The sequence below is a fragment of the Phyllostomus hastatus genome, unplaced genomic scaffold (assembly GCF_019186645.2).
Source record: "Phyllostomus hastatus isolate PE091 unplaced genomic scaffold, TTU_PhHast_1.1 phas_contig_29, whole genome shotgun sequence".
Taxonomy (NCBI): domain Eukaryota; kingdom Metazoa; phylum Chordata; class Mammalia; order Chiroptera; family Phyllostomidae; genus Phyllostomus; species Phyllostomus hastatus.
This window is the reverse complement of record NW_025333835.1, coordinates 47,891,038-47,916,639: the sequence shown is the minus strand read 5'-3', so window position 1 is coordinate 47,916,639 and position 25,602 is coordinate 47,891,038. Positions and strand designations below refer to the sequence as shown.

General features: G+C 52.9%; 2 protein-coding genes across 2 annotated transcripts in view; one reads left to right on the top strand and one right to left on the bottom strand.

Annotated features, from left to right (window-relative positions):
• The first annotated feature begins 1,243 nt into the window (after window positions 1-1,243).
• Window positions 1,244-25,602, top strand: part of MICAL3 (microtubule associated monooxygenase, calponin and LIM domain containing 3) — a 132,504-nt gene continuing 108,145 nt past the window's right edge. The window contains 1 exon segment of the mRNA XM_045839199.1: window positions 1,244-1,512. The gene's annotated coding sequence lies outside the window, so the exon portion shown is untranslated.
• On the bottom strand, window positions 1,314-12,973 carry LOC123818791 (translation initiation factor IF-2-like). The gene is made up of 4 exons (XM_045839052.1): window positions 12,948-12,973; window positions 11,504-11,624; window positions 8,410-9,226; window positions 1,314-1,909 (listed from the first exon to the last, which is right to left on the bottom strand). Exons 1-4 carry the CDS (start codon window positions 12,971-12,973, stop codon window positions 1,314-1,316), a joined length of 1,560 nt encoding a protein of 519 aa, XP_045695008.1.

Genomic DNA, 25,602 nt, shown 5'->3' with positions numbered 1-25,602 from the left:
AAAATTGCATATTGGGGCCCAAAAGCAGAGTGATGGTAGCACAGAGTACAAATGGGAGCTCTGTAACCGAGCATCTTCTGTGATCAATCCGGGAAGGCTTCATGAAGGAGCTGGACTTGCAGGAGCTCTTTGAATAAGTCAGAAGATTAATTGTCTGTCTGGGGAGGAGAAACTGTATCCAAACTCCTGATAAAATTTGGAAGAAGTTTCAGAGGGTGTAGGGTTACCAGATTGATGGGAGGTTGAAAAGCTCTGAAAAAAAGAAGCTCGGTAGCCAAAATGTAAGCTTGACCGCCTGTAGAAAGCTCTAAAATAGAGCAGACTAGGCCCCTAAGAGCTGCTTTCAAAATCTTGAACTTGACAATTGTGCTGCAGCAGCATCCTCAGCTGTGCCCGCAGACGGCGCTCCCCAGACCTCAGATAGACGGGTGGCTCAACAGGCAAATGCATATTAATTGCAGTTTTGTCTAATCGTGTGGCAGAATTGAGAGGAGAAAGAGGTGACTGTTGGAAGAGCACAAATTCTGGGATATTCGGGGACTGGGGAGCTCTCCACATCTGAGAATAAGAAGAAAAAGGCTCTGTTCTAAAAGAGCAGGGATGCAGAAATAATATATAATTCGTTTTGATAAAAGGAGTGGTTGATATTGCCTGTGTAAAGGATTTGGTGTCAGAAAGTCTACCAACTTCCAGTTATTTAGGATGGCGTCACATGCCCCAAGTCGGAGGAATACTGGAGAGTAAATACTGTTAATCACATACAAAGGACCATGGGGTCAAGAAACAGAAGGGCCGTCAGGGATCAGTTCTTGTCTGACGTCCTCCCTGTATTAGAGGAGGAAACTGAGGCTGAGAGAATGGGGTAACCCACCCAAAGTCTCTAACCCAAGCATTTCAGGATTCCGCTAGTCTCTTTGTTTCCCGTTTGGATACGATCAGGAAGAAAATTCCCGTTTTGTTGTGCGGCTGCGGGGAGCCACGAGCGAGTCCCCTTTAAGCGCATCCTCTGGACTCCCCGGCTGGCAGGCTTTGATGCGCCCACCGTGCCTTCCCATTGGCTATTTTGTGTGGCTCCTCGCCCCCTTCTAAGATTCTAAACCAATACACTGCTCCCTCTGGCGCCGGGGCGGGCTTTGAGGAATGTACCATGCGGACCGTGCGGGGGGGGCTGGAGGGGACGGGCCTGGCGACGTCGCCTTTCTTTACCTTTGCCTGTCACCGTGACATTCCCGCACCGCCGGAGCCCATAGGTAGCAACAGCTACCTGGAGTGAGGAGCCACGCGGCAGCGGCCCGGGCGTGCACTTAGAGCTGCTACCCCCAGGCTGCGGCCCAGTGGTGGGGCTGGAGGGCCGCAGCCCCCGCCCTTCCATGTGTCCGCCCAGCCGGCGGCCGCAAGGCGCACTCGGCTGCGCGCTGGGTGCAGTCGCCCGCGCCAGGGGCTGCGGAGCGCGGGCCGGCGGCCGGGCGGCGGGGGACTCCGCGCCGGGGGACACAGCAATATGAGGCGCAGGTGAGGACCGCTGCCCCGGAGCTCGGGTTTCCGCGGATGCTGACGGACGCTTGGGCCAGGTGACCCGCGGCTTCCGACGGGTGGCCGCGGCGCTGCGCCCGGGCCGCCCGGGGGCGCGAGGCTCGCCGCGTGGATGGCGCCGCCTTCTGGCGGCCCTTCCAGCCCTTCTTCGGCGGGCGCGGCCCCCGGCCCCTGCCCTTGACCCCCAGAGGTGGCGGCCGGGTGGGCCCCGAGTCCGGGGAGCTCTCGGCACCTGGTAGGAGTGGAGCGGGCTGCGGATGGAGGGTCTGGGAGGCGTTGGGTGCGGGGGCTGGAGGCCGGGGGCGGGTGGGGCCTGCCCGCTGCCGGCTGCCGGCTGCCGGCCGCCCGCTGCCCGACCTCCGGGCGTTGCTGAGTCCTGCCCAGAGAGCCCTGGTCTGCGGTTTGGCCGGGCTACGTGCGCTCAGGGGTCTGTGTGGCAGGTGGCCAGGGCAGCACCCTCCAGTCCCATTTCCCGTTCTTTTGTTGTGATAGTGGCGCACAGGGTGAGGCGATGGCAGCCACACGCAATGCTATCTAGGAGCCTCCCCTCCTCCTCTCCACCCTAACCACCTCCGAGGTATGCGCAGCCCACTGGGAATTCCTGCCGGTACTGTCACCTGGAGGAGTAACGTACCGAGTCAGAGGCCCCGGGGCGCGCGGGGAGCTAACGAAGGGGCTGCCGAGCTGCGAATCGCCGGACAGGGCCCCAACCTCCCTCTGGTGGGGCAGGGACTGGCCCACCGTCTCGGCTGTGCATCTGCACAGCCCAAACTCAGGAAGCGTTTCCACGAATACAAACCAAGTTTACGCCCTTTCACGTTGGTGTTTAACGCAAACGTTAATTGCGGTGTATGCCAAGTGCGTTCATGCAGAGGAATGCAGGTGAATTGTAAACAGCGTCATTTTTTTTTAAGGCTTGTGACTTTTTTTTTAGTGGCATGTGGATGAAGAGAATGGCGTTTAAACAGCAGTACACCAATGTGTATTCGGTCCCATCTGATCGCGTACAACGTAGAGGGTCCTTAGGTTGACAGCGTGTCCCCCAGGGCTGAGGAGCTGGGTTTTGTAGGAGGAGAGGCTTCTCACATGGATCCGTCGCTGGCCCCAGGAAGGCTTTGCCCTCTCATTACCTGGGCGCACAGGTGCCAGGTCACGACTGGGGTTGCCTTCTCCTCTGAGCACGTCTGTAAAGGACCTTCAGCAGGATCTTAAAAATTCCATGTTGTGTTGTCACGTGTACTTGTGTCAAAAGTCCGGCTCAGGTTGTTTTAGCCCTGCACTGAATTCTTCATGTGCATCAGGGTTTAAAATTTTAAAAACTTTGATAGTGTATTAAATAGCATGAGCTAATTCCACAATTATAGGGAAAACATAGTTTGGAGTTCCTCTTGCAAAGGATCTTGAGGAACTTGAACTCAGTTCCTAGCCAAGACTCCTTGTGTTCGCAGCACTAACCTTTGAAATGCCTAGGGCATGAGGACCAGATTGTGATTCCCCCCCCCCCCCACCTGCTGTGCTTCCCACCCAGTGAGGCTGTTTCTAAGTGCGGGAGTGAAAACAGGCCTTGGGATAATGTATGTAAAGTACTCAGGGCAATGCCTAGAGTTGGTGGACATTTAGTAGACGTGAGTGCCTTCTTTTCTTTCCTCTCTGGAGGCCTGTGGGCCATGAAATTGGATGCTGTGGGATTTCACACTCCCTTCCGAATTGGGGGAGGTGGGCAGCCTTCTTCCCACCCCAACCTGTAGCTCTCACTTGGAAACTTTTATGGTAGGGTTATAAATGAAACTCAAACCTCTGGACCCAGACATAAAGATCCAACAAGAGGACTTGAGCTTTTCCTCCTGCCTTGCATGTCACGTGGTTCGAGAGGATGGTGCTCACCTAGGGCAGGAGGTCTACACCGCTCCGCAGGAAGCTATGTGGTTAGAATTGACCCTGACCTGGGTCTCTTGAGTAGTCTTGTGGGTGAGGAATTTGGTGGTGGTTGTTTGACATGTCCAAGTGGCACCCTAAGCCTTCCCGAATTTCTCCTACACTGGTGTCTGGAGGGTGGCCCTGGGTGGGGGAGGCCCAAGCAGCAGGCGGGGTAGTCTCAGGTTCACTGGGCCCCCTGCCTCTGGCCATGTTATTCCCAGTCTCTAGAAGTGGAGGTGACGTGGTTTGCTCTAAGTTGCCAGTGACTTGATGTCTGAGTTGGACTTGAGTTCGGTTTTTCTTCTTACCTTACATTTCATTGATACTCTTACAGGAGAAGATAAAACCCTCTTTCTTGAGAATATGAAGGACTAAAGACACCAGACCATTGTGTTTTTCTGATGACGAGAGAGCTAAGAATAGTTGCCGTTTGTATCGCGCGCCGGTGGTGTGTGGGAGCTGGGCTGGTGCTTTCTGCACCTAGCCTGGTTCTCCCTCACAGCCACATGCAAGGCAGGACTCCTTATTGGCTCTGTCCTGCAGGTGATGAACTAGGGTTTGATGAGAGCCCAGGACAAGGGAGTGACAGAAAGCAGGCAGGCCCTTAGATCAGGGCTGTGTGGGTCCAGGAGGTGGCCCGCGGACCCCCATCCACTGGTGGCTGAGGAGCCCAGCAGAGTCCTTATACTGTTGTGTTGGCTCCCTGGTGTGAGGGGCTCTTGGTTGTGCTTGGCTCTATTTTTTATTTTTGTTAATTCTTTTTCAATTTACTGATTTTTACAGAGGAAGAGAGAGAGAAACATCCACCTGTTGCTCACCCATCCATACATGCATTCATTGGTTGATTCTTGCATGTGCCTTGACCAAGGATCGAACCCACAACCTTGGCATATCAGGAAGATGCTCTGACCAACTGGGCCAAATGGCCAGAGCTGGGCTTTATTTTTCCCTGAAGTGGAGTTTTGACACCCTGGACTTTTCTTGTGCCAGAAGCATTCCTCTAGCCAGGTGGAGGGTTATTACTTTAGAAACAATAACCACAGTTGAAAAAAAATCTGTATTTGGAGACTTGAAGTATTTAACAGGACCAGATAGGGAGAATAGGGGCGAGAGAGTGGAGGTGGGTTGTGGACAGAGAACGTTTGTGCTGTTCTAACCCAGGGGACGTATCGAGAATCCAGGCTTTTTAACTTAAGCTGCGGATTGAAATTGTAAACCTGGAGGCACGGCACTTGAGCTAGAATCTGTGCAGTAAATGAGGCTCTCGGTTTCTTTAGGTGGCAGGCTTGAAAATCCGACTCCACTGTGGTCTTTAGCTTCACAAAATTGTGGTAATGGTGAAGTTAGTGTTTGGAAATTTACCTAAAATCTTTGTGGACTTCCCCTTCCCTCTGGACCCTCGTGCCCTTCGGTTCTGCTTTTTGGAATTCAGCGCCAACCCTGTGCCGTTGGGCGGGGTGGTAGAGGGCGCCTGGCCCCAGCCTGGGATGCATCCACGGACAGAACAGCACGCGCCTGCCCGCTGTGGCTCAGCTGCTCGAGGCCTGCTGTTTTCTCGGCTTGGGGTTTAGCTGTCTTATCATTATCATGTTATCACCGTCCAGACACTGGGGGGTGGGGGACAGGCCAACCGTCGTCCTGCACCCTGCAGTTCTTGACTTTCTGTCATTGGCAAGTCAGGGTCCCAGAGAGGAGAAGAGGTCTTGGTAACTTAGAACCACAGCAGAAATGGTGGTGGTAATCAGATGGAAGGATGGAGAAGCAGGACTGTGCCTTGTGAGGTGGATGTGGAGGGTGGAGCCCCTGCTGAGCAGCCAGTTTGCTCCTCGGTGAGGAAGCCGAGGAAGCCTGCATCCCTCAGCAGCGCCGGCTCTGCGTCTGTCCCATGGAAGGAAGAGCCAGCGTGTGTCAGTGTGTGAATAAAAAGGAAAAAAAGGAGTCTCTTCACTCAGATGGGCTTGCAGAGGTCTGTTCACTGTGTATTTGGTGAAGGATCTGGTCTGGTTAGCTCAGCCAGGAGAGAGACGTTGCGGGAACTTGGGTAACTAGTAGCTTTTATTGAGTTGTCCTTGCTGCCTTAAAATAAGGAATAACCACGTGGAAGGCAGAGAGAAACTTTGGTTGGTCCCAGCCTTGTCTTCTCTCCTGCCCGCCTCTCTCCTGTTGCTGATTTGCCTTGCCCGTGTGGGTGCCCTGGCTTCAGGAGAGAGGAGGGCCCTGCCGTGCAGAAGGGGAGATGCAGAGGGGGCAGGACCTGCTCCCAGCACCCACCTGCAGCCCCTGGTTCCAACAGCAGACCGGTCACACAGGCTGTCCCCGGCCCACAGAAAGCTGACCAACAAGATCTGGCCAGTGCCACCCATGCTGCCTTGTTCTGAGTGAGAATTGTGGGGTTTGTTGGGGGAGAGGAAAGGCAGAGGGGCTGCATCGGGATGCTAGTGGCCTCAGTAGGGGATTGTCCACGCAGGCCAGCAGCACACAGAGACCAGTGAGGCACCCTAGGCCTCCCCTCTGCCCTTTCTCGTTTCCTTCCCTTTGCTCCGGGTTTTCTCTCTGGAAGCCTCAGGAGAGATGCATGTAGGTTAAGCAGCATGTCCTTGAAAACTGGGGCAGAGTTGGGAGGTGATTTTGATGCATTTAGAGGAGAGCACAGGCGTGGACTTCCAAGCAGGACCACTTGGGATGTGTGAGGGTCTCGGGACCTCAGGGCCGGGACCCCGGACCTGAGAGGAGGGTGAGGGACAGCTCTGCTCCCAGAGAAGGGGAGAAGGCCCTTCCCCTCCCATCCCAGTCTTCCACAGACCCTGGGACTGCCCCAGCCCAGCCCTTTGGGGGAGGTTTTTATTTTACATCTTCAGTGTTTTTACCCAAGCTCCTCTGGGATCCTAACCACTGCTGGCAACAGAATCTTTCACTCAGTCTGGTCATGACTGGTCAGTCACTTATTTACCTGTGGAAAAGGGAAGTATTCTAACTAGTGAGAGATAGGGGGGGAAAATCAGTCTGCCTTTAGCATTTTAAGCACTTTTAGGTAAGTGGTTCCTATGGACAATTCTGTAGTAATAGCTGTCACTCACTGGGCGTTGCTGTGAGCCACGCACCACGCCAAGTGCTTTGTGTGCGCCCAGTGTGTCTAGCGTTCAGGTAGGCGTTACCATGCTATCCTACAGGAGAACTCTTCCAGAGAGCAGCAGGTCCTACACCCAGTCAGTTGCAGAGGCTGGACAACTCCCAAGTCCTGCGTTTGGTCACCTTGCTGAAAAGGTAAACTGTGGAGGCAGTGATGGAAGAGGAAATGGGAAGAAACATGTGAGACCACACCTCGCACAGGCCGCAGCATGCGCTGCACAAGGCGTGCACAGCCTGTCTGGGCAAAGTGGGGCGCAGGAACCCGGGAACGTGGGAGCTTCAGGTCCCACGCTGGGACCTTCTCCCGGCACATTCACTGAGCAGCTGCTGTGTGCGGATAAGGCAGGTGCCCAGTGAACGGTGATGTTCACCTGTGAGAGGTCTCCATGCCGGGGGCGGAGGGGGTGGGCGTGGACACATGCATAGAACAGAGTTGTGATGAGGGACTTAAATGGCCAGGGAGCCCTGAACATGAAGTGGTAAGAAAGTTTATACTAACTGGCAAAGTAATTCTTGGTTAGGTTTTGTTAATTTTGAGCATGTGAGATGGAGAATTCCTAGACTTCGCCTAACCCTGTGGCTGTTCTTTCTGGCACGTTTGCATCTTTGCAGATTCCTCTCTGAGGACCAGCCCTGTACCTGCGTGGCAGGAAAGGCTGGGGCCACATCCCCTGCCCTGTGTCCTGCCCCCACTGAGGGCCTGGGGCTCAGCAGGCTGTCCTTGCAGTCCCTGTGTGCCTGGAGGTGGGGGTGGGGGAGGGGGTGTGGTGTGGGCAGTGCATTGGCAAGGCAGCTAGAGGAGCCTGCTCTCTGGGGGGCCCTTTCCCAGGCATTTCCACAGGGTGGGAGTCGTCTGGGCACGGAGGTCCTTAATTGGTGCTTAGAGAATAGTGGTGACCCTGTTACCGCCAAGGCTCTTCTCACTCAGGGACCTGGAGCCGGGGGTGGCCTTGGGGTGGCGTCTGCCGGGCTCCCACTCCTCCTGCTTCCTTGAACGTCTCTTCTTCGTCATGCGCCAATTTTAGCAGCTGATACATTGCGGGGAAAGGCCTGACGGGATTCTAACTGCTGGAGGTTCTTAGTCAGAGACAGCCTTTGCATGTGTTTTAATCTCTTGGGGGACCTCTGGGTCACTTTGATCAGCCTGTTCAAATAGAAATTACTCATGTCTCCTGGAAGCGAGGTGCTCATCCCTGCTGCGTTGACTGAGTTGGCTCAGTTTGGTAATAACTCACAGGACGCAGGTGGCGAACACAAGGCCCACGGGCCGAGCCCGGCCCTCCCCCTTGTCCTATCCGGCCCAGCACCGTGGTTCTCACAGCAGCAGCGCCGAGCCCTCCCTAACTGCTCAGGGGCAGTTACATTTGCACAGTCTTCAAGCTACATTCGGCCCTTTGAAGGCGACCGTGAAGCTGATGTGGCCCGGGGGAAATGGTTTGACACCCTGCTGTAGGATCTTTTACGTGCTGCTCAAATGGAGAGTTCTCTCTGTCCATGACCGTGAGCCCCGGGAAGGTTCGTCAGCTTCCAGCTGTCCCTCACTGTAAGAAACCTTGATGTGTGGACATGTGGGTTGACTCCCCAAATATAACGCTGTGTCTGTACTTCTTGGCTTTAAATTTAATTCTTCACATAAAGCAATTTTGCAACAGAATTTGTTCTCTAGGAATTTAAAATTTTAAATTAAAAATTTTAAAGTTAAAGAAGGGCACATGAGAGGGAGAGCAATGAAGCCGGGGATGTCGGAGGGCCGTTGTCGTGCCCCGGGCGCTGGTCTGCACTCCCCGTGCGCTGTCTCCCCGCAGGTGAGGGGCGGCCGCCACATCGCACCTGCCTGAGGAGGCCCCACAGGTGTGCGCATCTGGTCCGCGCGCGCCCGCTCGGCCTGGAGCGGAGGAGCCTGGGCTTGGACCCTGGTCTCGTGACTGCAGTGTCCCCGCACCCCCCCCCCCACACACACAACGTGTCCTGTGTCCCAGGCCGCAGGCGGGCCTGCCCGGGTGAGCGGCGGGGGAGCCGGGCCCAGGGCTGCCAGTGCGCCCGACGCCTCCGGAGCAGCGAGGGGCCGGCTCGGCTGGCGGGCCCGGGGCAGCGTCTGCGGAGCCGAGCCAGGTTCCCCTGGGTGCTGGGAGGCGGGGGAGGCGTGCTCCTTGCCTCCTGGGGTCTCCCTGGGGCTGGGGAGACAGACGCACACGCACACGGTTTTTGTTGTGTGGTGAGAGCTGGGGCGAGGGCAGGACTGGGTGCCCAGGGGGCCCCGGTGGGTGAGCGCGGGGTGGGCACAGCCGCGCAGCCGCGAGAGCGCCCCGCCGGGCGGAGCCCGGGGCCTGCGGGCTTCTCGAGCGGGGAGCAGGTTGTTCTCCCGGCCGAGGGGCGCTGTGGTGGCCGCGGGAGCGGCTCGTCGGGTGGAGGCTCGGCTCGTCGGGTGGAGGCGGGAGCGGCTCGTCGGTGGAGGCGGGAGCGTCCAGGCCGCCCCGCGGTGGGAGGAGCCGCCGTGTTTCACGGTGAAGGTCGGAGAGTGAGGCCTCGGGCGTTCAGTGGCCACGTGGCCTCCGGCCACAGACAGCTGCTCAGCGACTGGTGCGGAGCACTGCACCTCCCGGCCCTGCGTTTGAACTTCGTATAGTTCCCGCGCGTCAGAAACAGCCTTTTAACGCCGCACCCCCGCCATTTAAAAGTGTAAAGGCCTCCTTCACTTGCAGGTTGGTTTTGGCCCCCAGCTCAAGGTTTGCTCACCCCGAGCCGCGGGAGGTGACGGGTGGTGTTCAGGCGTGACCTGACCGGGAACCGGGGCCAGGTGCTGGGGGTGGAGACGGAGAGGAGGGGGCCCTGCCGAGGCCTTTGGGAGGGACAGCGCTCAGGAGACCCAGGGGCGAGGAGGGGAGGAGCCCGCGCTGAGGAGGCTCTGGCGTCGAGAAGGGGAGGAGCTGGCTGAGCCGGAGGAGCCCCGGGCTTGGAGCGGGACGAGGGGGAGGAGCCCCTGCTGAGGAGACTGAGGCTTGCAGGAGGGGGAGGAGCTGGAGGAGTGGGAGGAGCTCCAGGCCGGGAGCACGAGGAAGGGGAGGGGCCCCTGCTGAGGAGACTCGGGCGTCAAGAAGGGGAGGAGCCCCAGCTGAGGAGACTCAGGCTTGGAGGAGGGGGAGGAGCGGAAGGAAGGGGAGGAGCCCCTGCTGAGGAGACTCAGGCTTGGAGGAGGGGGAGGAGCGGAAGGAAGGGGAGGAGCCCCAGCTGAGGAGACTCCGGCGCCGAGAAGGGGAGGAGCTGGAGGAGTGGGAGGAGCTCCAGGCCGGGAGCACGAGGAAGGGGAGGGGCCCCTGCTGAGGAGACTCGGGCGTCAAGAAGGGGAGGAGCCCCAGCTGAGGAGACTCCCGCGCCGAGAAGGGGAGGAGCTGGAGGAGTGGGAGGAGCTCCAGGCCGCGAGCAGGAGGAGGGGGCGGGGCCCCAGACAGCCCTGTGCCTCCAAGGCTGCTGCCCACCCAGCCCCTGGGCTGGTCTTGTTTTCCCTGTGCCAGGAATGTGACTTGATTCTGGAGGAAAATCCAGAAAGAGCGGAGGTCTCAGGTGCTCCTGGACTCTGTCAGCACGGTTACTCGTTCCGATCGACTCCCTGTGAGTGTCACTAGGCTGCCACCTTGCATCTGGGCCTCCAGGTGCCTTAGCAAGAGGTGGCCTGCTTGTCAGGCCATAGGTAAAGTTCATTTTTTGAATAATTCTTTCTTTTGATAAGATTTTAAATTTACAGAGAAGTTGCAAGAGCAGTACGAGGAGCTCTTTGTACCTATTATCTGCATTTATCAATAATTTTATCAATTATTTTCATTTTGCCCTGATTGCTTTATCTGCCTCCACCCATATATTGTACATGCATTTACCCTGACCCATTTGAAGGTTGGAGACACTGTGTCCTGTTTACCCCGAGACACTTCAGTGCAGGTTTATCAAGAATAAGTGTGTCCTTCCACAACCATAGCAGGGCGATCAGCATCAAGAAACTGAACATTGAGACACTGCTGTTACCTAAGGGTTATTTTGGACCCTAGCACCCCTCCACAGCTGTTACTCTGAGATTACCTGTCATGCAAAAAAGGATGCAGTGTCCCTTTAGCAGTGTGATGGACATAGGTGGGTACCTGCCCGGCTCTGGAGCCACACCCCCAGCAGTGGTGGCTCCCCAGCACCCACTTGGGGCTCTCAGTGGGGTGTGGCAGGGCCAGCGACTGACTGCCAGAAAGGAAAAGGAGTTTGGGGGCTGAAGGCTCCCGTGTTATCTGAGTCTCCCAAGGGCAGAAGCTGTGTGCTTCCGTGGCCCCTGCTCTCCTTGCTGCCTTCGTGAGCAAGTCAGCTTCCCAAATGGAAGGGTACCCACTGCCATTCCCAGAGATGTCAGTGCTGTTGCAGGCCTGCCCTTCCTTCCAGCCTTCCTCTTCTCCCCTGTATCTTGGTCCATGCAGAGTGGGTTTTTTTCCCAGGTTTGCTCTAGAAGTAGGTTAGGTTGGATGAATTTGTTTTGGAAATTACCCTTTCTGACTTAAAGCAAAAGGGATGTTCTTTTTGCTGCTTTAAAAGACTGAAACCATGCCCTGGCTGGTGTGGCTCAGTGGATTGAGCACCTACCTGCGAACCAAAGGGTCCCTGGTTTGATTCAGTCAGGGCACATACCTGGGTTGTGGGCCAGGTCCCCATTGAGGGGCCTGCGAGAGGCAACCACACAATGATATTTCTCTTCCTATCTTTCTCCCTCTCCTCCCTTCTGTCTAAAAGTAAATAAGTAAATAAATAAAATCTTTAAAAAAGTCTGAAGTCAGAAGCAGGGCAGTGTCTGATGCCTGTTGTGTTGTTCCTCATGAGGAGCTGGAGCTTGCTTGGCTCCACAGGCACCTGTGGAAGAAGAGTCTGGAAGTTGTGCATGTGACAGAGGACTCACTGCATTCAGCTGAGCTCTCTGGGGCAGGTCAAGAGGCTTGGTCTTGGCCTTCGGTGTGCTGGCCAGACTGTGACTGCTCCCTGTGCTCAGTTGCTGCTGCCTTGTGATCCGAGCGAGACACCTGAATTATAAGAGTTGAGTCTTTGTGTCTTGAGTCCATAAGGCCCCCGTGCTGGTGTGGGAGGAGTGTCCAGGCTCTGCACTCCCTGAGTCCCTGATTGTCAGGCAGAGAGATATTGGCTGTCACCAGTGTAAGGGGACGTCCTGGAGATACAATCTGAACATGAAGTTGGCCGGTTGCTTGGAAACATACGAACACCATGCACATTCCGATGTTTCCATAGCAGTGCCCTGCTCTGCATGGGCACACGGTGTCTGAAGCTGCCTGGACAGGGTCTGCTGTCCTCGTCAGCTGTGTGTTTTGTGGACTCTGGCAGACCAGGCAGTATTCAATTAACTTCATCTGGAAAGCACCAGGGATATAGGGAGTGAGCTCGAAGTTCACTCTGGGCATCCAGATAAGTGAGAAAAGAGCACCTAGGACAGGGGTGTCAAACTCATTTTTACCGGGGGCCACATCAGCCTCGCAGTTGTCTTCAAAGGGCTGAATGTAATTTTAGGACTGTATGAGTGTAACTAGTCCTTACCTAGGGAGAACTCAGCACTGCCGCTGGGCAGAAACGAGGTGGAGGGCCAGATTTGGCCTGTGGGCCTTGTATTTGCTGCCTGTGAGCTAGGGAGCACTGGGAGGCCCAGAGAAGCGGCCCTGCAAGGCCTTGTGCTGCTCAAAGCCCAGTGTCACTGCCGTACACTCCTGCTCAGCTTCCCGGGCCTCCCTGTACTGCAGCAGTCCAGGTGCACCCCTGCCTGTGGCCTCTGCACAGGCTGTTCCCAGGAGGTCGCATGGTCAGTTCCCTTAGCCCCACACCACTTTCTCCATGGAAGCTTCTCATGACACCCAGTTTAAGTTCTAGCATGTCCCTTTCCACCTCGTCCTCCAAACTTTTTCATCCTGCTTGTAGTTCTCTTTCTCCCAGGGTGTTCCCCACTCTGCAGCGTACACCATTGAAGTTCATGGGTGCTTCACAGTCTGGGTGGCGGGGTCCAGGTGTCTGGGTGTACTTCCCAGCTTCACCTGGGCCAAGACTCAGGTCACCACACCTAGATGTCTTAACCCCTGTAGCTCAGTTTCCTCATTCAAAAGAATGGTCCCTAACTCAGGGTTTTCATGAAGAGTAAATGGATTGATATTTATAAAGTGGAGTAAGTACTGTATGCGTGATTGATAACCAAAGCTTTTACTCTTTCCTCCCACTGAATGGAAGCTTTGTGAAGTCGCAGAGCTTTATCTCTGGTTCTGTAACGTGTCCCTACATTCGGAACAAGGCCTGGCACACGGCGAGCGTGCTGAGCGAGAGCGCAGGTGTTGGGGAGTCAGGCTCACCTGCGGGCAGCAGGGGCCGGCTCCATACGTAGTGGTTCTGCAGTCAGACAGGGTCTTTTTCAATAGCTGTTTCATTTTCAGACGAGATATTTTGCCTCCCGAGTATACATTCATAGCTCGTTTCAAAATCTCCTTGTAACACTACTGAACTTAGATCGTATTAATTTTACCTTGTCAAACATTTACATTCAATTTTATAGCATAAATCCTGTAGGATTCAGTGATTATTTTATTCTGGCTTTTCTGTTTTCGATGACTTTATTTTGATTCATCTCTCAAGGCCCTGACCAGTGCAGAGATGCCCCTCTGCATTGCTCCTCCCCCCGTCTGGGGCTCACTCCTCCCTGGTCTGAGCGGTGAGCGGAGTCAGATAAAATGTGGTGCACTGAGCACCAGGCACGATAGTGGCCTGGCTGGTAGCAGGTGGTGAGTGTTGATGCTTCTCCTTCCTCAGCTCCACGGGGAGGAGTGAGTCATGAAGGAAGCAGGTTGGTTCAGGGGGTGGGGGGTATGGTGAAGGGAGAGGGACAGAACCAACCGCGGTGGTGCATCGAGGTGAGATCCTCACAGGCAAGGCTAGCTGGGGCGGTTAATAAACGAAGCTCTTTATGATCAAACTCGATGCTAAGGTGAGAGGTTGAGATTTTCTTTTTATACTACTTCAGGAAAATGTAAGAATAATGCCAGGAACTTTTGTTTACCCTTGCCTAGAACCACCTGTTGTTTACATTTTCCCTGTGTGCTTCTTCATATATTTCTCCTTCTCTCTGTATGAAATAGGTACTTGTATTTATTCCTAGGAACTGGAATATACTCTAGATCTTGACAGGCAGCCTTTGGTTCTTAAGGAAGTGGTGCAAAAGGAAAAGTGCTTAGGGAGATGGCGGGGCCTGTGGGTGGTAGTTTGGAGTAATTTCTGCTGGCGGGTAATGAGGACATCAGTGATAGAGATGGACAAGAGGGTCAGGCCCAGGAGGGGCTTAGCGGAGCCCTGGGTGTGTCCTGCTGGGGACAGCTGAGGACCAGGAAGGAGGGGCTTTATCTGCCATTAAAAGCAGCCCTGCTCTCTGGGGAGGACAGCGGTGTGCATGGTCTGAAAAAGCAAATTTAACTTTGTTTTGTACATGGGGAAATGAGACACCACTCTGTGCTTTTACTCCTGCAACAGCATACAAAGATAAAAGTATTCTGCATTGTTTTTTTCCCATATATATTTAATCCTCAGCCGAGGATACATCTATTGATTTTGGAGAGAGAGGAAGGACGGAGAGAAGGAGAGGTATAAATGTTAGTCGATTGCCTCCCGTACAAGCCCTGACCAGGTATTGAACCCTCAACCTTCTGGGGTGTGCGACTGGATGCTGCTGCAACCAGCTAAGCCACCTGAAGGGCTCTTGCATTCTTAAGGGAGCAGTGGGGACCTGCTTTCTGGCAGAGGTGTGCAGAGTGTGGAGGGCGTGGGGGGTGAGATGCAGCAAGGTCTGCAGGAGGCACTGCAGTTGCTGCTGGCAGGGGAGCTAGTCTGCAGGGACAGAGTCTGATACAGGTCTTGGGATCATCAGTGTTTCAGCGGAGACCTTTGGGACCGAGGAGGGGTGAGGTGCAGAGGAAGAAGCTGAAAGGGAGGGTGGCAATAGTGATGTAAAAAGAAATAGGGTTGAGAAAGGACCCATACGGAGCCAGAGTAGACCAGACCAAGTGAGTGAGCTCCAGCATTTTGGTGTCAGGCCAGTGCCTGCCGGGCCCAGAGGTCCTGCTTGGGCTCTGTTTTCCCAGAGTTGTGGCCACAGCTAAGGAACACCCTGGGAGTAATGCCACCCAGGGTGCTGAACCCAATTAGACTGTTGAAGGGTTTACAAGTGACCTCCCACTTGTAACAAATTTATCATCAGAGAAGGGGTCTTACATTTGAGCTGATACTAAGCATTGAAAGACCCCTCCCTTCAAAGATAACATGTTAAATGGAAGGTTGGTATTCTCTGTAGCTTTCAGAATTTCCAGCTGTAGGAGAAACTTCCTACAGGAAAGTTGGCTGGCCCCTGGAGCAGCAGCTCTGAGGAGCGGAGTTGCTGCGGGTCCCTCACACGTTGTTCCCACACGTGTGCATCCAGAAACTTTGCGGCCTGAACTCAGGGAATGTGGGGGTGGCATCCAGTCAGACCTCAGGGTCACATTTTCAGGAATTTTGCAAGTTGGTTGTTAAAAGCACATTATTAAAAGTGAATCCTATAAACATATAATTAAGTTATTTAAAAACAAGAGTAATAGAAACGCCCATCTCACCACATCCTAGTTATTTTGGCATTGGCTACGCCCTCCCATCTCCTGAGCCACGTATTAGAAGTTCTGGGGTGGGGGTGGCGCATCTCCTTCCAGCTCTGTGTGTTTGGTCCATTGCCTCAGCAGGTGATGGAGAAAACGTTACCACTTGCAGTTTATACTTAAAATGTTTGTTGTGTCTGTCGCCATTACATTACGAACAGCACCCAAATACTTGAGGAAATACCCTCCTCGTATTTGAAAAGCAGGGTGCAGTTCAGCGACGAAGTGCTCAGATCACATTTGATGTGCATCTTTCTTGTTCCACTTTTGTTTTACCCTTACAGTAAATAAAACTACCTACCAGCATTCATTCATAACTTAATCCAGTACAGCCCTCTGTGAGACCCAGTTAGAGTGTGGAGTTTACAGGAAAGGCATCATGTATTTTATTGCTACATTACTATCATATGCCGGTACATGTTTATCACTGTATTGCATGTTTTATTACTGTTGTATGTTACACATCATTCCTGTCAGTAAAATGTATAATGAATGTTTATGCACATCAAAGCAGGAACATGTTTTTGGAGACCAGGTTAAGCATTGACCAGCGTGCCGCCAGACCTTTGGGAGTCCCCACTGCAGTGGGGGAGAAGTCAGTAAATCTTCACAGACAGCTCAGTGTGACGGGCACGGGGGAAGGACCAGTGAGGGTCCCTGAAAGTGTGTGACCAGGTACTTAGCCCACGGGGAGCTGGGAAGGCCTCAGGGGAGTGATCCAATTTCAATAAAGCAGAGACTGGGGGTGACAGGGTGTCGGGGCACCCAAGGGCACAGCTCTGGGCAAGGTCGGAGTGTAAGACTTAGAGGGAAGGAGGCAGATGTTCTGCAGAGAGAGGTGGGCGTGGAGCAGGCTGTGGGGCTACAGGTCACGTGAAGGGCATGCTAGCTCAGGATTCTGCTTTAGGCAGTTGGCCACGCAGTTGCCACAGACACTCAGGCAGTTCTCCATGTGGCTGATCAGATGTGGCTACAGAAAAGAGGTGTTGATAGGATTTCTTGCGAAGTAAGTAGTTAGATGGGGCAAATAAGAATCCCCCACTTGCTGTTTGCAAGACTTGGTGTGTGTAGGACTTGGTGCTGGTTTCCAAGGAGACAAATGGTAAACATTGTCCTTCAGCCCCGAGGAGTGTGTTTCGTGGTCTCATGGTCGGGGAGCCACGTGGATGCCCAGGGAGCTGTCTACGTGGACAGAATGCTGTGGGGGGAGCAGTAATGCTGACTGTGGGTGCGGGAGGCCACATGGACAGGTGTGGTAGTAGTGTGTAATACTTTACCTGTGGGACCCCGGAAGAGTACCCCACTTTCATTGTGTGTGTTCCAGTAAAGCATTATTTATAGACTAGGTAATTTAAAAGTTAATGTTATTTTCACGTTTTGAAATTTTAAATGTTATTCTTTTGTTTTTTTCCAACCATTTAAAAATGTAGGGACCATTCTTAGCTTGGACCATAATTGCAGACTCCTGCTCTAGACTAGAGGCTACCAAAGGCTGCAGGAATTTTCTTTCATGTGCCCAAGAATGTGGAGAAGGACACTCTAGGAGCCAGATGGAAATCATTAACCCAAAGTCTGGGAGGGAGATGGTCTCCACCAGCCACACTCAAACAGGGAAACCTGGGGACTGACGACCACTAATGACCGCCACTCCCTCTCGAGGGCACAGTCTGGGTGTCCCTCCCACAAGCAACGCTTGAAAATCACAAAGGTTGTAAACTAAAGTTCCTTCGGTCTCACTGTGGTGAGGTGGTTTCTTCTCTCTGTCTGTGGTTGTAAGGCTTCTCTCCAGCAAGTGTTCAGCTGGTGATTCAGGACAGTTTTTCTCCAGTGAGGCTGCAGTTCTTGATTGGTCCTGGGAAGAAGTGGGTGTAGCTCCCACTCCTCTGCCGTCGTGGGTCCCCAAGGATCCCGCTTTTGACCAAAAGCGTTTTGTGTCTCGGTTCCTGATTGATCCCCGGTACTCACTGCCCTGCCGTCTCTGACCAATTCATGAGTGACCAGACTGCCGGGGCGGGACACTTCCTGCCATCTTCCCATCCTTGGGGACGTGCCTTCAGAACACTGTGCTGGTGCTTTATGTCTACCAGGAAGGCTTCTGGTAAGAGACCGAGATGAAACTGACACAGAGCATCCCCTTGACCTGGAGGAGCGGTGCTGGCCTAGAAGGAGGTGTGGAGAGGGGCTCTGTCCCCCCGGGCCAGGATCCCTATGCGGCACAGCGCCCTTCCAGCAAGGTCTTCGGTAAAGAGGCTCGGCATTTGTCTTCTCATTTTACCCCACTCATTGAGTGGCTGCAGCGTGCCAGGCCCTGTGTTACTGAGGGTAATACAGTGACACATAAGAGATGGGTACTGATCTCCGTTTTTTTTAACAGCTTTATTGTATAATGCACATACAGTACCGTTCACTCCCATGGTGTGTGCGCCTCACTGGGCTTTACTATGTTCAGAGTGGTGCCACCATTACCATAAATAGTTGTAGAACATTTTTGCCATCCCCAAAAGAAACCCTGTACACACAGCAGCAAGTTTTCACTTCTCTTCAACCCCTGCCCCCAGCCCTAGGCAACCACCACTCTCCTCTCTGTCTCTGCAGATTTGTTCTTTTGGACGTTTTTCACAAATGGAAGCATACCGTATACGATATATCGGCTTTGTTCACTTAGCACGCTGTTTGTTCCTAGCATGCATCAGGACTTCTTTGCTACGGCCAAATGGTACCCCATTTTATGGGCATGCCATGTTTGCGCGGCACAGGTGATAGACATTCTACTTTTGGCTGTTTTGAATAGTGCTGCTCTGTACACTCATGTGCAAGTTTTGTGGGGACCTGTGTTGTTGCTTCTCTTGTGCACACAGACAACTAGGCGTGGAGTTGCCGGGTCACAGAGTAGCTGTGGGTCTAATACCTTGAGGACATGCCAGAATGTTTCCCACCCCCACCTCCTCAGCCACACTGCTCACAGTCTGTCCTTTTGATGCCAGTGATGTGAGGTGGTGTCTCACCGTGGTTTTGGTGGGCGTTTCCCCAGTGACTGATGATGCTGAGCGACTTCTTGTGTGATTATTGGCCATTTGTGTGTCATCTTTGGAGAAACTCGAATCAAATCTCTAGCTCATTCAAAATTTGGGTTACTTTTTATGATTGAGTTGTAACATTTCTTTGCATGTTCTAGATATAAATTCCTTGTCGGGTACATGATTTGCAACAGTTTTACCCATTTTGTGGTTGTCTTTTCATTTTCCTGATAGTGTCTTTATGCTTTGAAGCATAACAGCTTTTCATTTTGATGAGTCAGATTTTCCCTCAGTTCTTGAATAAACCCAGGTTTCTGAGTTTTCGGGTGTTTCTGTTGCATTGGAAAAGTCTCTAGAGCTGAGTAGTATGTAACCAGTCTCATAACTTTTAATCCTTGGGGCCTCGCATGTTGGTAACGTTGTTTCAAATCCCGTGACAGCAGAGACTAAGGCATGTCAGGTTCTTCACAGCATTCACTCACCACGTCACTGGTGAGAACGACCATAAGCCAAGACCACTGGGCACACTGACTGGGGCCGGACTTCCGCAGGCAGTTGGACACAGCGGGTATCAGGGTGTGCTGACACACAAGCTGCGGTCACATCGACTCCTTGTGTGGCCTCGGGAGGTGGTTCAGCTCTGTTCACTCTAATAGAAGACGTGCACTCAACAACAAGAAGTGCATCTGGGCCACGCAGGTAAGTGATCAGAAGGAGAAGCGTAAACTATCCCCGCGCCAATGCCTACAATTATGTTGGCAGTTCACCTGCCCCCTCTGCTGTTCAAGCAAATCTGGGGAGAAGCGAGACGTTCTGCTGACACCTGACAGACACCCGTGTGACAGGAAGCACTGTCTCGGTCAGCAGGGTGGTGCGAGCTCCGGAGTGGCATGGCAGTGGAGTGGAACCACGTTCCACGGTGGGGTGGGAAGGCTGGGTGCTCTTCCAGAGCCTCCTTTGTCCTGGGTCCCTTTTATCAGGTGTTGCCGCTCCTGAGTTGGGGTGAACGAATGTGTGGGTTTTTTCTTTGCATGTAATGTGAACAAGTGGACATAAATCATGTAGCTGGGGGTGGGTGGCAGGGCACAGCAACATGAATGTGAGAAGGAGAGGAACCTTGCTAAGGAGAAGTGGCGAAGATGAGAAGTGCCTTTTTTCCAAATGCAAGGAAGGTCTGTGAATTTATTAAATAGGAAGTGAATCAAATAGGCACAATACAGTTTAAAAAATTCCCACACTGGCCAGGTAGTTCATTTGGTTAGAGCATTGTCTGACTGCACCAAGGATGTGGGTTCGATCTCCGGTCAGGGCACATACAAGAAGCAACCAATGAATGCATAAATACCGTAAGTGGAACAAGTTGTTGCTTCTCTCTCTCTCTCTCTCCCTTTCTCTCCTTCTCTAAAGTTGTTTTTTAAAAAAGATTTTGCTGGTCGTTAGAGGGCGAGGGAGGGACAAAGAAAGAGAAACATCCATGTGTCGTTGCCTCTCATGCGCCCCCTGCTGGGGACCTGTCCCACAATCCAGGCATGTGCCCTGACTGGGAATGGAACCAGCAATACTTTGGTTCATAGGCCTGCGCTCAATCCACTGAGCCAAGCCAGCCAGGGCCCTAAAATCAATTTAAAAAATTTTTAAAAAGTGTTACTCATAGAGCATCAAAGTGCTTGGACGACTCCTGAGCAGGTACAGTTTTGTGATGGAGCCTGGTCACACAGTCCCATTGTGGGGCAGATTACCTGAGATCAGGTGGGTGCTGGTGGCATCTTGGACGGCTCTGGCCTTTCTCTGCTGCAGAACTCAGGGCCATCGTGTGCGGATTTGTGACCGTAAGCCGACCTGAGACTGGCCGTGCTTCCAGGGCGGCCAGTCACTCATAGACTCTTTCCGGAATCTGTGAGGCTTGGGCGTCTCTGCCTGCGTTCTTCTTGCTGGGGACAGATTTCCATGCTTTGAAGATGGGTGCGATGTGGTTAAATGTGGAGGCTGTGAAGTCATCCTGCCTGGGTTCAGTCTGTCTTCTGCCACTTAAAGCCATGTGGCCTTAGGTACATTAATAAATGTTTTTTCATGTATAAAATGTAGATAATAATACCTCTTTTACACGCTTATTGTGAGGATTAAGTGAATTCTCATGTGGAGTTCAAAGGCCAGCACACAGAACAGTGCTCATCATGTGGTGAGCACACATTAAATGGCGGCTGTGCTGGTGTTGCTCTGAAACAACCGAGCATTAATTTCCACCCAGCTCTTGTAAGTGAAGTAGGTGATCAAATTGGGTAGCAGTGTCTTTAGTGAAACATGAAGTGTGAAAAGAAAAGATGATACTGTTCTTATTTATTACTTCCTGTGTGGTAGGCCCTGCCGTACACTCGAGTGTGGGCACACATGTGTAGTTCTCATTGCACGCACAGCAGTCTGAGTGCCGGGAGGGCCATGCTCAGGGGGGCTGGTCCTCATCACGTATCTCCCAGGAGCTGGGCGTTCTCTTGACTCCCTCACTGCTTTCCTTGTCTGTGTCTATCTTGGGAGCCAGTGCAACAAGAAAGTCCTTCTTTGCCCCGAGCCTGTTGTTTCAGCGACTCATGTAAAACCATGCCCTCAGGGAGCTAGGAATTCTGGGACATACCCCTTTTCTGGGTGAGTCTTTCTGTTGCAGTGATTGAACAGTGATGTGGAAGTCTTCAGGGGACCTGTCTTTCAAAAAGGTCAGCAATCATCTGTCCTACTGATTCGTCTTCCCCCACAGCCTCACCAGTTGCCCCAGACTGGGGCATGAGGGCTTGAGCCTGTGTCTCCTCGCTGTCCCCCTGCTGGCTGCCTCCAGGCAGGGTTGGGGGGACCCTCTTGGGAAGGAATATGTGCCCAGCGACAAGTTCTCTTAAAACACATCCCTGATCAGATAACATGATTTATAGAAATCTCCCATGCTGTGGGTTATCTTTTCACCTTTTGATGGTGTTCTCGAACCCTAACATTCCCACGCCACCCCTCCCGTGCTTCTGCTGCCAGTCCTGTGTCCCACCCGAGGAGGCTTGTGGTGCCACCAGATATCAGAGAAGAGGGGTATAGTGCCTCCACACACACACTCCCCTTGTCCCTCGAAGGTGATCAGCCCACGGGGTTTACGATGAAAGACCTGCAGTTCAGGCAGCCCAGAGCCACGGCGAAGCTCCACCTGAGGTGCGTGGAGATGCAGAGAACGCCAAGGGCCGGGGCCGCCTGAGGTGGGCACCCACTCGAGCGCTGAGTGGGGGGGCTGCTGTGGGTCCAACAGTGCCGGAGACTGCACATGCGGGCGGGTCAGGTTGCGGTTGCTGTGGGAACCGTGACCTTTGAATTTCCTGGCGTGTGCCTGGAATTTTAGTTGCACAATACTACAACAACTTGGAGCTTTGCCCCTTCTGGCCCTCCTTCTTGGCATTTAATTTTTATCTCTGAATTAGGCCCACAGCTCTTGGTCTGTCCTCTTCTTCTGGGGGCCGAGGGCCTCCCTTTCCTTCTCCAGCTCCCCCAGCCCTTGGGCAGGTGGCCAGCCAGGGCACTGGCCTGGGGCTTCTTCCTCTTATCCCCAGGCCAGGCCTGAGGCTGGGTGAGCCCACTCACTGGGAGCTGCCTCAGGGCGGGTGGAGGTGAGGGTCAGGGTGGGCCTCGCCACCCTTCCGGGCCTGCAAGTCGGTTGCTGTGTGTGCAGGGTCCTCTCCAAAAACCTGTGTCCCCCTTCCAGTGAACTCCACGTAACCGGGAAGTTCTATTTGGCATTTCATCCGCTGTTGCCTTGGGATATTTTTCTTGTCTTGAGAATATTTGTCATTTGGGATGGATGGGTGGTCTGGTTTCTTTTTTCTACAAACCAGATTCTAAGATTCTTGAGGGTCAGGAGTTGAAGTTGTTGAGTTGCTTGCTCAGTGGTCACTGGATTTGCTGGATTAAACATGTGTTCTCCTAGTTTCTGCTCTGAGGAAGGCCCCGGGCTGGGGGCTGTGACGGCTGTAGGGCAGACACAGGCCTTCGGTCAAATTCCTTAGGCTGTCTCGCCTGGCCTTGCATGCTGTGAGCTCACTCTCCCTGCCAGCTTCTTCCTCTCCCTGGAAACTACCCCGCCTCTGGATTACCTGGGGGCCTGAGCACGGAGCTTCCTCCTGCCCCCAGGACATCTCCAGTCAGCAGTGTTCCTCTGGTCCCGTTGAGACATTGCTTCCTGGCAGAGGCCTCTTCTGACCAGCGCAGCCAGGGCCACCCTGTGTCCTGCTCTTCTTTTCCCACAGCCCCTCCACAGTCCGTGGGGGCACTCGCTCGTCTGTTTGTGCATCGACATTTTCACAGTAATGGTTATGACCCCAGCTATCTTACCACTCCTGGGATGTCAAGGCAGCATTTTGTACACACTCTGTACTCAGACCCCGGTACCTGGAGTTTAGTAGGGTCACAGTAGATGCCAGATGATTGAGTGTTCTTCTAGAAACGTGTGCACTTTCTTTTTTAAGGGACAAGAAAGAGACACAGAGTGGTGACTTGTCTGTAGTTACACTGCCGTGGCTGTTTGTGGTTGACGGGCATGTGGGGCCACCAGGGTCCTGCTCCTGAGGTGGAAATGGGGACTTCCCTGAGCCAGGCAGAACACACCTGCTTCCGGTCCCCTCTTCCCTCCTCTGTGTGCCTTTGTTGGCTGGTCCTAGAAATAGCCTCAGGCAGCCCAGGCTCTGCCCTGTGCTGGACAGAGGGCAGGGTGAGGCGGGACTGCTGTTCCTGTCTGCGCAATTGGAGGCACTGATTTCAGAACCTTTGGGAGACTCAGTTTTGCCCAGACTCTGAGTCATTTCTGAGAAGTAGCCTGTGAACATCTAGGAGAAGCAGAGGTCTTTGTTTTTCCTCTTTGCTTACTTCCCCAGAGGAAACTGATATGGGTATGTGTGTTCTTCCTAATCTCTGAAAGGGGACTTAGTATCTCCGCTCTGCCTTGGGCTGGAGGCTGCCTGTGACCTACTGTGAAATGTCTAGTAAAGAACCTGCAGTGTTGTCTCCCAGACACTTCCAGCTTGGCGGGAGAAAGCGGTGCTCTACAGACCCAGAGTGTAATTATTAATCAGACTTTCCTTTCCTCTCCTCGGCCCTGGGTCTGCCTTCCCTGCTCCAGCACAGGGAGGCACCGGCCGGCCTCACCCAGCCCTCCTGCCCAGAGACACGGGCTGGAGGGAAGCTCAGCTCACAGAGCCAGCAATTCTCAACCCTTTCATCTGATGGCACATAAAGTAATTACACTCTGCAGCACACCGAAAATGTATTTTTTGCCAGTCTGACCAAAAAAAGGGTATAATTTTGATTCCTTTGCACCAGACAGCTATTGTTGTTGGCTGTTGTCATTTTTTAATTTGACAATCTACAGGAAAAGAGGTCAGTGCCCCTGACTAACGAATCAGGTGTTGGCATGTTTTAAAAATTCTTGTGGCGCACTGGGTGAAAACCGCTGGCCTAAGCCATATAATTTAGCAGGATTCACAAAAATGTAGAAAAATGTTTTATTTTTATCTTGTCCTCTATTTCAGCGCCCCACCCCACTTTGGGGCAGTACTTCCTAAACTATGTTCTATGGACTGTTAAAGGTATTATGGAGAAAATTAAAATGTGTTCTTAATAAAATGATTGAATTTTACTTTTTTTTAAATAAGGGGGAGGATTTGTTTTTAAAGCTTTTAAAAACTGATTATCTTCTGCAACAGTTAATTCATCCAAGAGACCATTTGATTTGTGATTGATGAAATACAAATGTATCCAAAATGTTGTTCAATTCATAGTTTGGAACTAGGTATTTTTTTTGTCAGCCCATGCTAATCTAAGTATACCTAATACCTCTTGAACTCTTTTAGTCTTCTTTTCATAAGTTTTCTTTGAGAGCTTTTGTGGTCAGATTCGTTGGGGGAATGCTGGGCTAGAGTGGAATCAGTCTTACCTTTAAGAGGACAGCAAGTCCTCCCTTAACATCAATAGATTCTCAGAAATTGCAACTTTAAGTGAAATGATGTCGTATCGACAACAAGAGTTAAGTTACTACAGCAAAAACATTTTCACTGGTCACAGAAGTATCACCAAACTTCTAATAAAGACCCAAAACATTTCTAATATTAAACAGTAAAATAAACGTGAGCTATGCATACATCTAAGAACTATTAATAAAAACAAGAGAGCTATTTTTGAACCAGTTATTCCAGTTCAGGATCCCAGTGGCCAGAGCCTCTCCCAGCAGCTCAGAACGCGGGCAGCACCCACGTCGGACAGGATGCCCTCGCGTCACAGGGCCGCCCGCGCCTGCACTCACACAGACGGGACGGTGTGGACTCTCCAGGGAACCTGATGTGTGTGTCTTTGGAACGTGGCAGGAAACCCACGCAGGCAGTGGCCCCATCCAGGAATTAGGTTTTCCCTCCTCAGCATTAGAGGGAAGCAATGCTGAACGGAACGGCTGCGGGGGCCGGCCCCACCTGTGGACTGTGAGCAGGCGCCTGCTGTGTGGACACTGTCTCGAAGGCTTCAGAGAGTTCCTTACCGTGAGGGGATGACTTACCCTCACAGTCGTCCTAGTCTCCTGAGTTAAACTGTGTTAATGTCTGTTTCCCACCGGGGACTCGGAGGCTCGGGGAGTTGCGGCACACCCCGGGTCTAGTGTGTGTCAGTCCCAGGTTCGGCTCCCGGCCCCTGGGGCTTTGGAGCCCGAGCTCTGTGCACAGCTAGTCCTGGCATCTGCGCGATGCAGCTTCGGGGAGCTGCGTCCTTGCAGTGCTGCTGATCTGAACCTTGGGCCAAGGCCACCACCCTTGCCCCCCCCCCCACCCCCCGTCACCCCCTCGCCCAGCATGCAGGCTTCCCGGACGCCTCCTCTCTGAGCCACTGTGCCGATCCATCCCACTCACCCCACAGGGTCTGCCCTGTCCCCTGTCTCCTGTGAGACTTGTCTGGCTCTGTCTGTGGACCTATTTTTATAAGCTTTGTCTTTCCTTAAATAGTGAAACGCTTATTATAATTAAATTCGTTGGGTGTTTATTGAATTGAGTCTGTTAGAAGTTTGCAGCTAATCTCTTCCTGGCTCCTGAGTGCCCGCTATCAATAGCAGCCAGCGACTTGTGTATGTGTGTGTGTGTGTGTGCGTGTGTGTGCGCGCACACGCGTGCACTCGCACAATGGCGCATGTATGCGTCAGGTTGCAAATCCTGAGTCATCAGATATCTCAGCCGGGGCTAATGACATTTCGAACATGTGTGTTCTACTTTTTTGCAGTGTATGTGGGAATTCATTGGGAAATATTGAATTCATAACTTTTT